This window comes from Myiozetetes cayanensis, unplaced genomic scaffold (assembly GCF_022539395.1).
Source record: "Myiozetetes cayanensis isolate MyiCay16 unplaced genomic scaffold, myiCay2020 scf16, whole genome shotgun sequence".
NCBI lineage: Eukaryota > Metazoa > Chordata > Aves > Passeriformes > Tyrannidae > Myiozetetes > Myiozetetes cayanensis.
The window spans coordinates 9,528,079-9,541,884 of record NW_026087270.1 but is presented as its reverse complement, the minus strand read 5'-3'; the positions used below and the strand labels follow the sequence as shown (position 1 = coordinate 9,541,884).

Sequence of the window (13,806 nt, the reverse complement as noted above, 5' to 3'; positions counted from 1 at the left end):
TAGTAAAGGGAAATATGCAAGAAATGTATGTCAGACAGAGTTGGATAGGGTAGAGATGCTGTGACTGTGTTGAACTTTGCCTGGGGCAGCAAACTGGTGTTTGCTTCTGCCAAAAAAAGGTCACAGGTTCTTCATTATTAAAGCTCAGAGCCTTAACTACATCTGAGGTACAGTCAAGTCACATAAGGTTTTTATGCATATACAATGTACTTAGAATTTGAAAGCACTTTTCCTGTATCTATGTTGAATATTTCTTAGAAGCTTAATGCAGAAATTGAGCATGAGTTAACTAAATCTATTGATTTTGTCTGCTCTTTGAGGAAGCTGTTTAAAATACTTTTTAAATTTCTGTTGCATGCACTTTTAAATCACTGTACTGTTGCTGTCTGCTTGGAGATTGAGACCCCATGAGGCTGTGGTCACATGTGCTCTAGTAGTTGCTACAGTGTGGTGAAAATCTTGCTCCTGTCTACCCTGCTTTTGATCTAGCTATCTTTTTACTATCTGCTGTAAGAGTTTCCAAACAAAGGTCTGTTGGAATAATGTAGGTTAGAAAAATCCCATATGTGTTTTGGTTAAATTGGGTCAGACTGATAGATATGAGTCAGAGCTGCTGATTTGACAGCAGATTCAGGAAAAAAGAGCACCATTTAGCAAGGAAGAAATGAAAAATAGATGAAATGGAGGTGAAGGTGCAGGTGGTTTGTACTCTGTTTGAGGCACATGTTACAGTACTTGGAAGAGAAACAGCTTGCCTATGCCAGGGTTTTGGAACCAGTTCTGGAGGGTTGACTTTGATCCCTCTTGGACTGGGTTGTTTCCTGAATGCTGCTTATGCAGATAGTTGCTGGCCTTTTGCCTGTTCAGTGATGCTCCTAAACCATGATCCACTACAGATTATGGGGTTCTGTGACTGTTCCACTGCCCAGGTGGGGGAGAGTTGCAGGGGGCCCTTCCATGGAACTTTGCAGAGGAGCTCAGAGTTAGTTTCACAGACTATGATTAATGTGGAAGAGGTAGAGAAAGCAGAATGAATTAGCTGTGATGAGAGTGCAGGGCAGGTTTTTTAAGGGGAAGACATCTCCCATGTTCAGCAGAGGCATAGACAGGCTCACCACTCTCACACATTCAGAACATAAAGTCTGCAGGATAGATAATATGGCTTGCTATGCATGTCACAGTGTTCTAGAAATAAATTTATAGCAGAATGCTCAATGCCTGAAACACAGCTTCTGATGGTCTGCAGTTATGGAGGGGTTGTTTTTGGGGGTGAAGGGTGATCATTATTGCCTTGGAGCATTAAAGCCTGTTCTAGAAGTTAGTGCAGTGGTTCTCAGACTTTTTAGATTAGGGTTCCTGTAGTAGTTTGGCCCTTCCTGTTTCTTGGTGAAGGTCACGTTGCCTGTCATCTTTCCTTCGTATTGGGTTTAACGTGTAAAAACATTGCACAGCACATGTGGCTGACAGACTTTTTGGCAAAGGGAGATGAAAGAAGCTGAGAAAGGAATGCAAGGAAAGGAAAAACATCTTGATGAAATTGTCTTAGAGACACTTGTTGTCAGATACTCTAGACCTGAATTTCCCTGTTTTGAAAATCAATGGCTTAATGTACTCAGCAGAGTTCTGAGAACCAATAGTTCTGCTGAGACGGTGGGGAGTAGGTGCTGCTTGAGGAAGGGGAACAGAGCACCAAAACCACTGAGTCTCTTTAGCTTTAGGGAAAGAAAAAAATTATTTTCTCCTTTGTTTCACTCTTTCCCATTAATTTTGTGTTGGAAAAGAACTGACCTGTTTGTTCTGTCCCTTTCCCTTCCAGCCAGCAAGCATATTTCTATTCTAGCAAGCTAAGGCTGCTTCTACCCAACTCAAAGCACCTCTAGCCACCTTTTCAGCTTTGCTTCAGCATTCTTTGCTATCATGGAAATTTTCTGTAGCCTGTGGTCACACAATTAAACACTTCTATTGCTGGAGAGTGTGTATGAAGCATGGTAGAAGAGTTGTTTTGCTTCCTTTTGTAAGACTGCTGACAATGTCTGGCTTTAGGGCCTGGACCTCTCCAAGTCTCCCTAGAAGAGGATTTCACCTCTTAGCATGAAAGAGCTCACAGGGCATCATCATGTTCTGAGACGTTTGATTGTTTTTTTCATTCTGTGACATCACATTCAATAGGATCACAGAATTGTTTTCATTTTTGTGCATTTTCTGTCAGGATGAAGACTCTAAAAACCTACTGGGACTACAAGGAAGCTGCATTAAATTATCAAGAAGCCTGGAAAGTGCTGCGTAGCCAAGCCCTGCTGGGTTGGGTCAAGAATGCCAAGGAATACTTGCACTTCACATGAGAATCCATGTGGCTATGTAAATCCAGCAATAAGCTCTGGTCCACAGCAGATACCTCTGCAGTTCAAGGTCCAGGAAAAGATGTCCTCAGTTCATGTGCTGTAAAGAGACAGGAGTGAAAAGGAAAGAAATCTAGAGAAGCCTTTATTTTAGTTGTGTTGAAGCGCCCTTTTTATTAAAATGCAGAAAAGGATCATTGCTGACTTAAAGTTCTAAGCTGCATGAAACAATATGCCTCCAAAAGAAAGGAAGCAGGGATATGCTGCCCTCTGTTATATGAGGATATGATCAGTCTGCCATAATTGTTGCAGTGAATGTAATGTCACCTGAAAGTGAAGCAGTGCTATGGAAGAAAGCCTGTCATTGTAAAATTTTAGTGCTGCTTTTTTCTTCCACTCCTCATAATGTTATGGTTGTTTTTCTGTTGCTGGGACAACGCTAATGTATAGTAAGTAATATTTTTATAACTCTTGGCTCTCCCTGTCTGGTGCCTGGAAGAATTTTCCATGTCCCCCAGCCCCATTGCTTCTAACTGGAAATACTTGTTCTGTTAAAATGTCATTTTTTCTGGTAATCCGTCATATATAGTGCTGTTTACTAAATATAGCCACAGCTATAGCCACAGCAGAAGTAAAAGAGCAGTGGGGAGGAGTCTGTGTCAAATAGTACCACTTGTGATATCCTGTGCATCTCTCTTAATTTCAGGACTTGGACAGATAACCCTCCAACTGCTTTGCTTCTGTAGGAAGGAAAGAAATCTCCTGAATTATGTGGTTCAACATTTACCTGCTTTTCAGTGTTTCAAGCACTGTGCATCCCCTTTATCCCCCCGTGGGAGATGGTTAATTAAAAGCAGAAATGCCTTAGCCATTTATGTCACTGTTCCCTGGCAAGTGTTCATTAATAGCCTGGCAAAGGTGGAGATGCTTTGGGGGGAGTGAAAGTAGTCTCTGGCATGTGTCTTGCAGTCTCTTGTCATCATGCTTTATTACCAGCTAACATCTACATGGCAAAACCATCAACACTGCAAGCAGTTGTGGGGGAAGCAGAGGATAATCCTCCCTAAACTTTCTGTCCCAGTTATTGCCTTCTGAGCAAGTTCAGGACTGTGTAACTGCTACTGAGCACACTCCCCTTTTGTATTTTTTCTCTCGTGAACCAGAAATCATGAAAGATTTGAACAAGGCAATGGCAGGATGAAAGAAGTGGATAATTTAGAACTCAGGAATTCTTCAGTGATTTGAATTTTCTGCTCTTCGGTGTATTACAGTTTTGGATTTGAAAAATGGGCACAGCAGTTCTCCAGACAGCCTCTGCTGTCAACCTACTGAGCTAGGTATGGGACCAAACAGTATACATCACATTACATTCTGAGAATTGATTACAGTAAATCCTTTTACTTAGCACTTACATTGACGTGTCAGATAAGTATAGTTCTGTCTCACTTGTTGAAGAAATAGCAAATAACTTGAATTCTGTGTGTATAAGCCTGTCCTCTCAAATGCAGCACTAACATGCAGAAAGACCAGTTGTACTGGTGAGGGGGGAGTCATTGTGTGTGTTTGTAGAGGGCAGGGGATTATGGAGATGGGTGACTTGCATAAGTCTCAGAGGATAAAAAATGGCCAGATGCCATTGCACATGGGCTACAGGGTGAACTGCTGAAGATAAATGGTAGCAGTTACTGTAGATGAGCAAATAGCATTTCAAAGGCTGAGTACTGTAGTGTACCTAAGGAGCTACCAGTAAATTTCCAGGTTCCTGAAATTTACCTTTGTCCTTTCCTTTTCTTGGAGAAACTATTAACTTACCATACCTCGTCTCCCTTTGTTAATCAGCAATGTCTGTAGTGAACCTGCTGACCAGACTGGAATGTTCCCATTTCCTATTCAGCTGCAATATTAAAATGGGTTGCATAAGGCTCGTTCTGTAGTCCTGGCATCAGACTGGTTTTCAGATGAGCAGTTATATGATTTAAATTCTTATAACTCTTTTCTAAAATTTGAGCTATAGACTGCCATTTTTCTGTTACTTGTCAGGTTTAAAAGCAGTTTTTGAGGTGCTGAATACTGATATTAACCTCACTTTTTGGGTGGGGTCGAGGACGTATTTAAGCTAGAGCATGTCAATGAATATAAAAGAGAGGGAAGGAGCTAAAACAAAACAACATTTAAAAGACTAAGCCTGTGGAGGATCTTATACTCAACTGGGTGGCATTTCTATGATGGAAAATAAGTATTTAAATGCTGCATCTGTTTAATTAAAAAATGTCAGGAAATGCTGTAGGCAGTACCGTGAAACTGTCCTCTCCTATCTTTGCATCTTTCCCTTCTGATTTTTAAACCACAGTCTCTGATTTTGTAAGAGGTAATGAACTACACTTTGATCATTGTCAGCAGATCTTTGGAAGAATTGCTCCTGGAAAGTACCAGTTGATGTGTTCCAAGCTTGTATCACTCCTCTGTGCTGGGATAGCTGAGAGGCTGAGAAGCAGGGACAGGCAAGGCACAGGGAGGACAGCAGAGTGCAGACCCTGCCACAGGGGAGCAGAGCTGGGGGAGGGAAGCAGCAGGAATGAAGTGCCCACAGTTCATGGTTAATGAAGGTAACCAAACAGCTGGTAGTGGGAGCAGCAGAGCATGGGAGGGTGCCAAGACTCCCATGGGATGTGTAAAATGCTGTGCAGAGCATATTTGTACTACCCAGATAGGTCCTTGACTTTCCCAAACTAGCATGGGGACCAATGGTCCCTGATTGCCAAAGAAACTGCAATCATTGAGTGGGATGTTCTTTAACAGCTTCACTATTGCAGACATCATTCTGTTCTCAGAAGGCAGGGCAGACTCCCTGCTCATCCTTAAGGAAGTCAACACCAGAGCATAGAAACAAGTGGTTTTGTCCCAGGGTAGCAGTAACCAGTCTGTTTGACCTGGAGGCTGCAGTTCCATGAGACAAGGTGCTATCATCCCACTAACTTTGAAAAAGCAAGATTTTTGATCTTCACAGCATGCTTCCACTGCTCATCTTACACAGGCTGGAAGGCTTACTGATCTCAGTACATTCAGAGTAAATTGAAGACTATTTAAATTACTGTATTTGTAGAAAAACCAGGAGTCTGAAGCAAGGTGTAGCCTTTCACTAGGAGTTAAATGAGCTTTGCAATAAATCCAGTAAGCCCTAGAGGAAAGGAAGAGCTCAGGCTGTGCTGCTGAGGGCAGGAGAATTCTGTTGGTAAGGAGGAAAGAAAAGTGTTCTTTCTCTCATAGTATCTGATAATGCCATAAGTGGGTTGCAGCAATGATTTACAGGTAGAAGCAAGATAATTTTTGAGAAAAGACCATCTAATTGGTCAGAATACTAAATATTTACTGAATACTAAATTAGTCCAGTACTAGTCTAGTTATATTGGAGGTGACATTTCAATTTAGCTTAAAGATAGGTGATACAGAAGTGCTGCTGTGTAGTAGTAACGAGGTATTTCTTCATTTTCTATTCAGTGTATCAACTGAAATGCCTTCCCAGTCCTAAAGGGTTAACAGCAAGTGAAGATCATATGGGACCCAAATGCTTTTAATAATTTTACAGGAGTGACTGTACTTTCTAAAGGGATGTGTTTCATCTATGCATTTCAAAAGGAAATCTCTTGATGTTTTATTGCCATTTTAAGTGCATCTGCAGAGGAAAAGTAGAGTTACTACTGTAGAACATTAATCCTTGCATTCTTTAGAAATACTTGCATATCTGGGCTCCTAAATCTAAACAAATACAGAGATATTAAAGAGAACAGTTACATGGTGCTCTAAGAGGATTATGAAGGGTAATCCAAAAGTCACCTCGATCGTAACATCTTCCCTTGCTTTTAGATGTACCTATTTGCTAGCATGTAATTACCTTTATCTAGCAGTTTTAAGTGATGTGTTAACAGATAAGAAAAAAGACTACTTGATAAGTATAGAAAAACTGTGATGTTTCAGCTTAAAGGAAACAACACTTTCCAGTAATAAAAGGTAATAAAAAATAAAAAAGACAGATGAAATCACTTTTCTTCATTCTGAATCAAAAATTCTGTTAAGAGTAAACATTAATGCCTGGAAGGGGGCTGAGAAGGAATTCAGGATGGAAGCAGTGACGGAATGTTTACTAAAGCAGTGCTATACAGTGCAGTGCTATTGTGAATAATGAAAGGCTTACTGAGACCAACAGAGCATTTTCTGATGCAGTCAGCACATGGAGCACAGTTACTGTGACAAGCCTCAATAGTAGAGTAGTGTGAACGTTTCAGAGGCTCCTACCTTCACATTTTGCAGTATTTCTGCCAATACTTGTGAATGACTGCAGAGCCAAACATAATTCTAGGCATGATGTGTCTTCATGGAACTTCAGGTTAGTATGAATTTAATTTTGGAAAGGGATAAAATTCCCGCTGTAACTGGAAACATTTTAAAAATTAAATTTTTATGCACCACGTAGTGTGAAAATGAAGTAAAACTTCTATTAGGAATGTAAACTGTATTTGGTGTTTCCTTGCTGGCTTAGGAAGGTCAGAGTGATGCTACTTTTCCAAGCCAGTGGTATCCTTTAATAGAAAGGCATGAACTTCAGTACTGTGCAACTGGGTCAATGAGGTGGTTTTTCCACCCTCCTCTCCTGGGTGATCCACAGGTTTGCTTCTTTGCCTGTAAGTAGAAGTAGCTGTGTAACTTTGCTAAGCCCATTTGAAGAGAAGATTTGGGTTTCTGACTAAGGCTCTTCACTTTTGCTGCACTGTGTTCGTGCTTTGGCAACAGGGCTCAATAAACTGGAGGAACTGATCTGAATTCTTTATTGTGCATGCAGCATTCTAATTCTGTCTGTCTCATCAAAGCAGAATCATAGAGTGGTTTGGATAGTTAGGACCTCCAAAGGTCCAACCCTCCTGCAGTAAGCAGGGACACCTTCCACTAGAACAGGGTGCTCAGAGCCTTGTTCAGTCTGACCTTCAATGTTTCCAGGAAGGGCGCATTTAGAACCTCCCTGGGCACCCTGTTCAGTTTTTTAATCATCCTCATAAAAAAAAAAAAATTTCTTCCTTAAATCTAGTCAGAGCCTACCCTCATAGTTTAAAACCATTAAAATGTCTGCCCCATCTTTCTTACAGGCCCTCTTTTAAGTACTGAAAAGCTGCAATAAGGTCTCTCTGGAGCCTTCTCTGGGCATCTTCAGCTCTCTCAGCCTGTCTTCATAGGAGAGTTGTTCCAGCCCTCGGTAATTTTTGTGACCTCCTCTGGACCTGCTCCAACAGGACTGTGTCTTTCCTGTGCTGAGGAGCCTGAGCTGTGCTTCAGTCTCACCAGAGCAGAGGAGAGGGACAGAATCCCCTCCCTTACCCTGCTGGCCATGCTTTTTTCGATGCAGCCCAGGACGCGGTTGGTTTTTCTGACCTGTGAGTGCAGATTGCCAGCTCATGTCCAGTTTCTCATCCTCCAGTATCCTGAAGTCCTTCTCAGGGTTGCTCTCATTCCGTTCGGTCCCAGCCTCTACTGATCCTGGGGGTTGGCCTGGCCCAGCTGCAGCACCTTGCACTTGTTGAACTTCATGAGGTTCACATGGGTGCACTTCTTGAGCTTCTCCAGTCCCTCTGAATGGTGTCCCCTCCCTGAGGTGTGTCCCCAGACCAGTCAGCTGTACAGGGAAGCTGTTCTTTCCCATACTGGGTTCTGTAACGTCCTTACAATATCTACAGAGTTGTGATTGGAAAGGATGTGTATAACTGCCTGTAATGCAACTACTTTTTAGGGTGAGGGGGTGTTTTAGGTTTTGGTTTTTTTTTTTTTTTTTTTTAAGAGCTGCTCATGCAGCTGTTTTAATCTGAACACCTTTGCAATTATTTCTTGCTCTGCAATAACTCATGTAAGAATTATACCTTCCACTTCTTCAGCTCTCTGGGTCTCCTATTTGTATAATTCCTTCTCCTAGGTGCCCTTTCCTTACATGCTGTGCTTCTGACACCTGGGTCCTGTTCTCCAAAGTCCATGGTATTTACTCATCCATTGACAGCCTGTGGGCCAGCACAGCTCTTTTCCTGATGAGATCCAGTAGATCAGAAGCTCTTGGTTTTGGAACCCACAGAGAGCTCCTTGTTTCTTCCTTGCATCATCAGCCATGCTAAAGTTTGAGAAGCTGTACAGTGTCTACTAAGTAATATAAGCAGCTGTATAGCATCTAGTAAATGTGATGTGTAACTTTCTGGCCAAAATTAGGGTAAAGAAATGACAGCACTGCCTGTTTGTGACAGGAATTTTTATTGTACTTGTTTGTTAATTGAGAAAGAGGAACATACTGGCTCAATTCAACACGATCAGCATCTTGCTCCTGCTTAGAAGCTAGCAAATCCAGTGTTCCCAATACTAATTTATTGGTTTTATTTTTCTTAAACTAACACCTCAAAACAGAATAAATGTGTGTTCTTCTCTTCATGTTTTAGTAGCCCAACTACTTTGCTTTATTATTTTATCAATGTCATCAAATGTATCCTCCAAAGAAGTGAGGCTCTGGGAATTCACAGCCATGAGAAAAAACCAAAAATGCACAAAACCAACAAAACTTTTTTTTATAATTTAACAGTCTAATAAAACAAGATCTATCAATATATTAAGAAATAAATCCAGTTACAAATGCATGTATATAGAAGGAACTTCTGTGGACATCCGAACAGAAAATGATCAGCTATTTACAAGATACACAGCAGGATGGTATAGTATCCAAGACCCACCATTCAGAAACCAAATGTGTTCTCTCCACTGTAGGCAACATATAAGAATCCATCCTCATCCTTTTCCTTCTCATAAAGCTGTCCCATAGTTAAGCTTGAAGGGGAAAAAAAGAGAAATGATTTGCTTGGCTCATGACAGTTGCAAATATTAACACTCCTTGCATAAACAAGGAGTAATAAAAGCTAAAACTTATAAATCTGTATATAAATTAAAATGCAACAACGAGGATATATGAAAAGCAGTCGACTCCTGAGTTAGCAAAATGATCCTGGGCTCTCTGCAGAGTAAGTTTTTGATAATTCTTCACAAAAGCATTTGTCACAACGTTTCCATTTAATAGGAAATAAATTACTGACTGTATTACTGTATTTCAGGTTCTGAATCATGCATCAGATGCTGTGACTAATACCAGGACCAATGGCCTGATAGTACCTTGAATGCAGCTGTGTTAATATCCTGTTTCTTGTGTGAGCAACCTCATTCCTCCCTCCACCTGGTATAGTTGTGAATGTTCAGTCAGGCTCTTTTTTGGACCATTTCTTTGAGGTCCAAGTTGTTTTGGGAGGCAAAAGCTTTGTTCTCTATATTGGCATAAAGTGATGACTTCAAATAGTGCTGGTACAAAAATATGTGGGCAATACATTACAATTTAGTTGGAAACTAGTGCTTTTTCTGTGGCTGAGGTTTTGAACGTTTGATCAAATAAAAAATTTCTTAAACTTAATAGGCATGTGGCCCTTCACAGTCTAAGCAGCTGTGGTCTTTAGGGCAATGTCTGTATTTTGAAAACAAAAAGAAACCTAAGCAATTACTTGGCAAGTACAACTGCTCCAACCATTGACCTACAGATGGAACAGGCAGTTGACATCAGTCAGGTGCACAAATGGTTCCTCCTCAGCTCACCTTTCTCCAGCTTTCCAAGACTGGGAAAAGGCTCACAAACGGAAAGATGGAGACTGGATGGGAGTGACAGGGAAAATGACCGTGTCGTTCTACCCAAGAGAGGAGCTGGGAGGATTTGGAAGCAGCGCTTGAAGTGGAAGAAAACTGGTGAGTAGCAGATAGATCACTAACCCTTGACATCCTCCTCTCCTCATCCAGTTTATGTAATAAACTCAGCCTATGAGATGAGCAGAGCCATTAACAGGATATTTTATCTGTTAAGAAGTTATCATTTTTACATTAATACTGAAGGTTCAAGGCCCTGTTTTTCCAGTTAAGATGTGACACCTCATCGTGAACATGTGACATGAGACAGTGTGTCTGTCTGTCCTGTTCCTAGCTGTTCTACAGTCCTGTTATGAAGATGACATAGGCATTCCTATTACTCTTAAAAGAAAACAAGTAGAAAAAGATGGTTCTCATGGTTCTCCCTACTGTGCATCACAGTGTAAATAAAAAATGTTCCTGAGTCTGGACAGGTTACCTGGAGGGACTGTTACTGTTACAACAAGTAAGTAATAATATTACATCTAAGCCACGTAACAGCATGACTGTACTATTTCTTCAAATGTTATTAAAAAATCTCGAATACAAAGCAGTTGTAGTAGCTGCTTCTGCTATATTCTGTATGTAGCAGACAACAGTGAAACTTACTCCTATATAAAAGCAACGTGAAAAACCTTTCTATAGCAATTGTGTGTTGTTTTGTTTATAGATGATAATAAGTAAATTAAAAAAAAAGTAACAGCAAATAGTCTGTAACATCATAATTTCTTTGTAAACTGACAGGTTATTGGGTTTTTTAGAATAATTTATGACATTTGCTATTAAATATTTAATATGCATCTTTTCTGTTACGTTGAGAATAATTATTTTTTTAAGATTAATGATGTATGTGTTCATGCACTCAACCAAGGATATCATAACTGCAAAGCTCACCCTTTTGCCATGGAAGTAAGTTATAATATAGTTTTCAGTCACTTTTCCTTTAAGCCTGGCTCAAAAAATGTTTATCAAACTCATGAGGAAAAAACCCTTTCACAGTGAGATAAAGATGTAACCAAACACCTCCTAAAACCACCGAATGAGCCTCAAAGAATGGTGTTACTGACTCTCTGATATGCACAGGCTTGCTGAAATGGTTCTGAATACCAAGTGAATATCCTCTCACCTGGATTGTGGGACAGTCTTGTCTACAAAGAGGAATATTGCTTTCTCAGATGGCAGTTGAATCCTCTTCCTGATGATCCACATGAACTGGGCCACGGTGATGTCAGATGGAACTAAGTACTTCCTCTTGTCAATATCAACAATCTGAGATCCGGAGACCTTCTCCACTATGACCTGTGAAGTGAAGGTGTGAAGGTCAGGATTGGTATGAACAGACAGCCTGGGTAAATCTCTTGCTGGCAGGGGCTTGCAACAGTGAGCAGAGGGGAGGAACAAAAAGGTTTCTTGACTGCAACCAAATGAGAGGTAGAACTGGCTCAGCACTGTAAAACTTGATTTTACAGCTACACCAAAACCTACATTCATACACACAATGGCTCAAAACTTCCTATATCTGAGGCTGACAATCATGAGGTAAAAAGCTGCATTATGCCCAAAAGAAACCCGTGATAGGGAAGTACACGTCATTTAACTTTGTACAGTGATGATATGATATCACTGCAATGTGGACCCAAAGTTGAAAATAAGCCAGCCATGGGCCCTGGCAGCAAATAAGGCTAATGGTGTCCTGGGCTGCCTTAGGTAAAGTACTGGTACTGGTGAGACCACCTTTGTATTATGCTGAACTGACATTAGAACATCTTTCATCATACCTTAGGAAATCAGAAATAGATTACAGGAAGGAAAGAGCAAGATGGCCACAAGCAAAATGAAACAAAAAGAAACAAAACTAAACAAAACGTACAGGGGAAAGGAGAATTAAGCACTACTTGTGGAAAAGACCTGATGCTTATTGCTCCACACAGGCTAGTTCTTGAAGGAAAAATGCAGCAGGTGGGGAAATCAGTTTTACAGGATGTTCCAGTGTCTCCATTCCTTAGCTCTGTGTTCCCCTTAAAACACTGTTTGAAAAACACTTTTGGCTGTTAAACTGGTACCAACTATTTTATGAAAGGCACGTGGCTCAATCTGAATCATCAAGCAGAAAACATGGACCTGTCCAGACAAAGCACTACACTGCAATTTGAGATTCAATTCCTGTATCTATGTACACCTTGTTGTCCATTCCTGATACAGCAGCATGTAATTCTGTCTCACACCGGGAGTTTCTGTGTCTTTTTTCCCCTATAGTTAAGAAGGATATTCTTGAAGTGGACGAATGGGTGTCTGTGGAGATGTGTGGTCATTAAGGATGCTGCAGTCCATGTATGAGGGGACAGCTGGGCAAGAGAAAATGTCAAGGATCACATCAGCTTGCCAGAGTGCAGCTGGAGAAAATGTTGTGACAACTAGGTGCAACTGAGCAGCAGAGAAAGGCAGTGGGAAGATTCTCCTCTGGGCTGTGCTAATGGAGAAGTTGTTTACCAAAAGGTGAGGCAGGAGTAGCACTAACTGGCACATGGTCAGATGGGATGTGGGACATTTTACACACAAGCAAGTAAGTTGAGAATGTGGACATGTTGCTAGCTGTTACATAAGGATGTGAAGTGTGGTCATTTCACAGACTGAAACATGATTAAAGGGATTGTGGCAGTGAAGAAGAGAGGTCATTCACTATTTAGCAGATTGGTAGGTATTAATGCAGAAAGGAGGGCTCACCACTTGAACTGGCTCTTCAAACAACAGGGTTTGCATGAGGAGATTCACCGTGATGATTGGTTATAGGCATGCAATACATGAGGGAATACCATCCAACTCATATATCCAGGACAGATTGTTAAGGTTTAAAGAACTCATAATCTTTCCTAGGATCAGGCCCAGAATGAATCCTCAAGATAATGAAGATGTTTGCTGGGATATAATTGCCATTAGAAGAAACCAAGACACTAATAAATCATAAAAATACCCAAAAAGTGTTTATAAAGTTAGGCACTCTTGCTTATTTGTCAATAGGCACTGGGGAAGAGAAGGGAACACTGGATTAGTTAGATGTGTTTGGGGCTTCTTTAAAACACCTAAGGATACAAGAAGGAACATGAATTTACTTAGTAGAGACTGATCAAAGAGTGTGAAGAATGGAAACACCTTATCCACCTTTGCCTCTAAGTACTCTGAGGAAGCTGGCTCGGTTACTCACCGGGACACGGTCGGGGTATTTGGCTCGGATTTTTGCCGACTCGACACATCTGTGCTCTGTGAACAAAACTCGCGATTAGTCACTGCATCGTAACAGCACTGCCGGCGTCCTAGGCCGAGAGGGCAGCGCCCGCAGGGCCGAGAGCCTGCGAGGATCGCGGCCACCTCCCCACCCTCCGAGAGATCTCCAGCTGTTCGGCGAGGCCGTCCCCGGGCATGGCATCACACCGCCCTTCGGCGAGGGCCGCAAGCGGCTCCCCGCCCACAGGCGAGAGGCTGGGGGAGCCGACCGGGGCAGATGGCGACACAGCTGACCGAGGGCGGCGGGGCCGCCGCCGGGCAGCGCCCGGCCCGGGCCCACCCTTACCCAGCGCGTGGTCCTCCTTGAACATCCACTTCATGGTGCGGGCGGGCGGGAAGCGGAGCCGGCGGCGAGGCCCGAGTGCGGGGGGCGGGGGCTCGTGCCGGGCCTGTCGCTGTCACGATCCCTGTCACAACAACAACAGCCGAGCCTCGACAGGCGGGA

General features: G+C 42.0%; 2 protein-coding genes across 2 annotated transcripts in view; one reads left to right on the top strand and one right to left on the bottom strand.

The window, feature by feature from the left end:
• Nucleotides 1-10,786, top strand: part of ADAT1 (adenosine deaminase tRNA specific 1) — a 26,569-nt gene extending 15,783 nt beyond the window's left edge. The window contains exons 9-10 of the mRNA XM_050311127.1: nucleotides 2,210-3,676; nucleotides 9,467-10,786. Coding sequence (XP_050167084.1) covers nucleotides 2,210-2,342 — 133 coding nt within the window. The 3' untranslated portion in view covers nucleotides 2,343-3,676; nucleotides 9,467-10,786. The remainder of the gene's footprint in view (nucleotides 1-2,209; nucleotides 3,677-9,466) is intronic.
• GABARAPL2 (GABA type A receptor associated protein like 2) lies at nucleotides 8,605-13,806 on the bottom strand. The gene is made up of 4 exons (XM_050311129.1): nucleotides 13,648-13,806; nucleotides 13,282-13,337; nucleotides 11,206-11,378; nucleotides 8,605-9,185 (listed from the first exon to the last, which is right to left on the bottom strand). The coding sequence occupies exons 1-4, from the start codon at nucleotides 13,679-13,681 to the stop codon at nucleotides 9,095-9,097; spliced, it is 354 nt and encodes a 117-aa protein (XP_050167086.1). The 5' UTR covers nucleotides 13,682-13,806; the 3' UTR covers nucleotides 8,605-9,094.

What these genes read in the sequence shown, in the direction of transcription:
- GABARAPL2 (XM_050311129.1), bottom strand. Translation starts at nt 13,681, where the DNA reads ATGAAGTGGATGTTCAAGGAGGACCACGCGCTGG. An exon ending in CAAGGAGGACCACGCGCTGG is followed by an intron (nt 13,338 to 13,647) that starts GTAAGGGTGGGC and finishes TTTTGTTCACAG; the next exon opens with AGCACAGATGTGTCGAGTCG. An exon ending in AATACCCCGACCGTGTCCCG is followed by an intron (nt 11,379 to 13,281) that starts GTGAGTAACCGA and finishes TTCACTTCACAG; the next exon opens with GTCATAGTGGAGAAGGTCTC.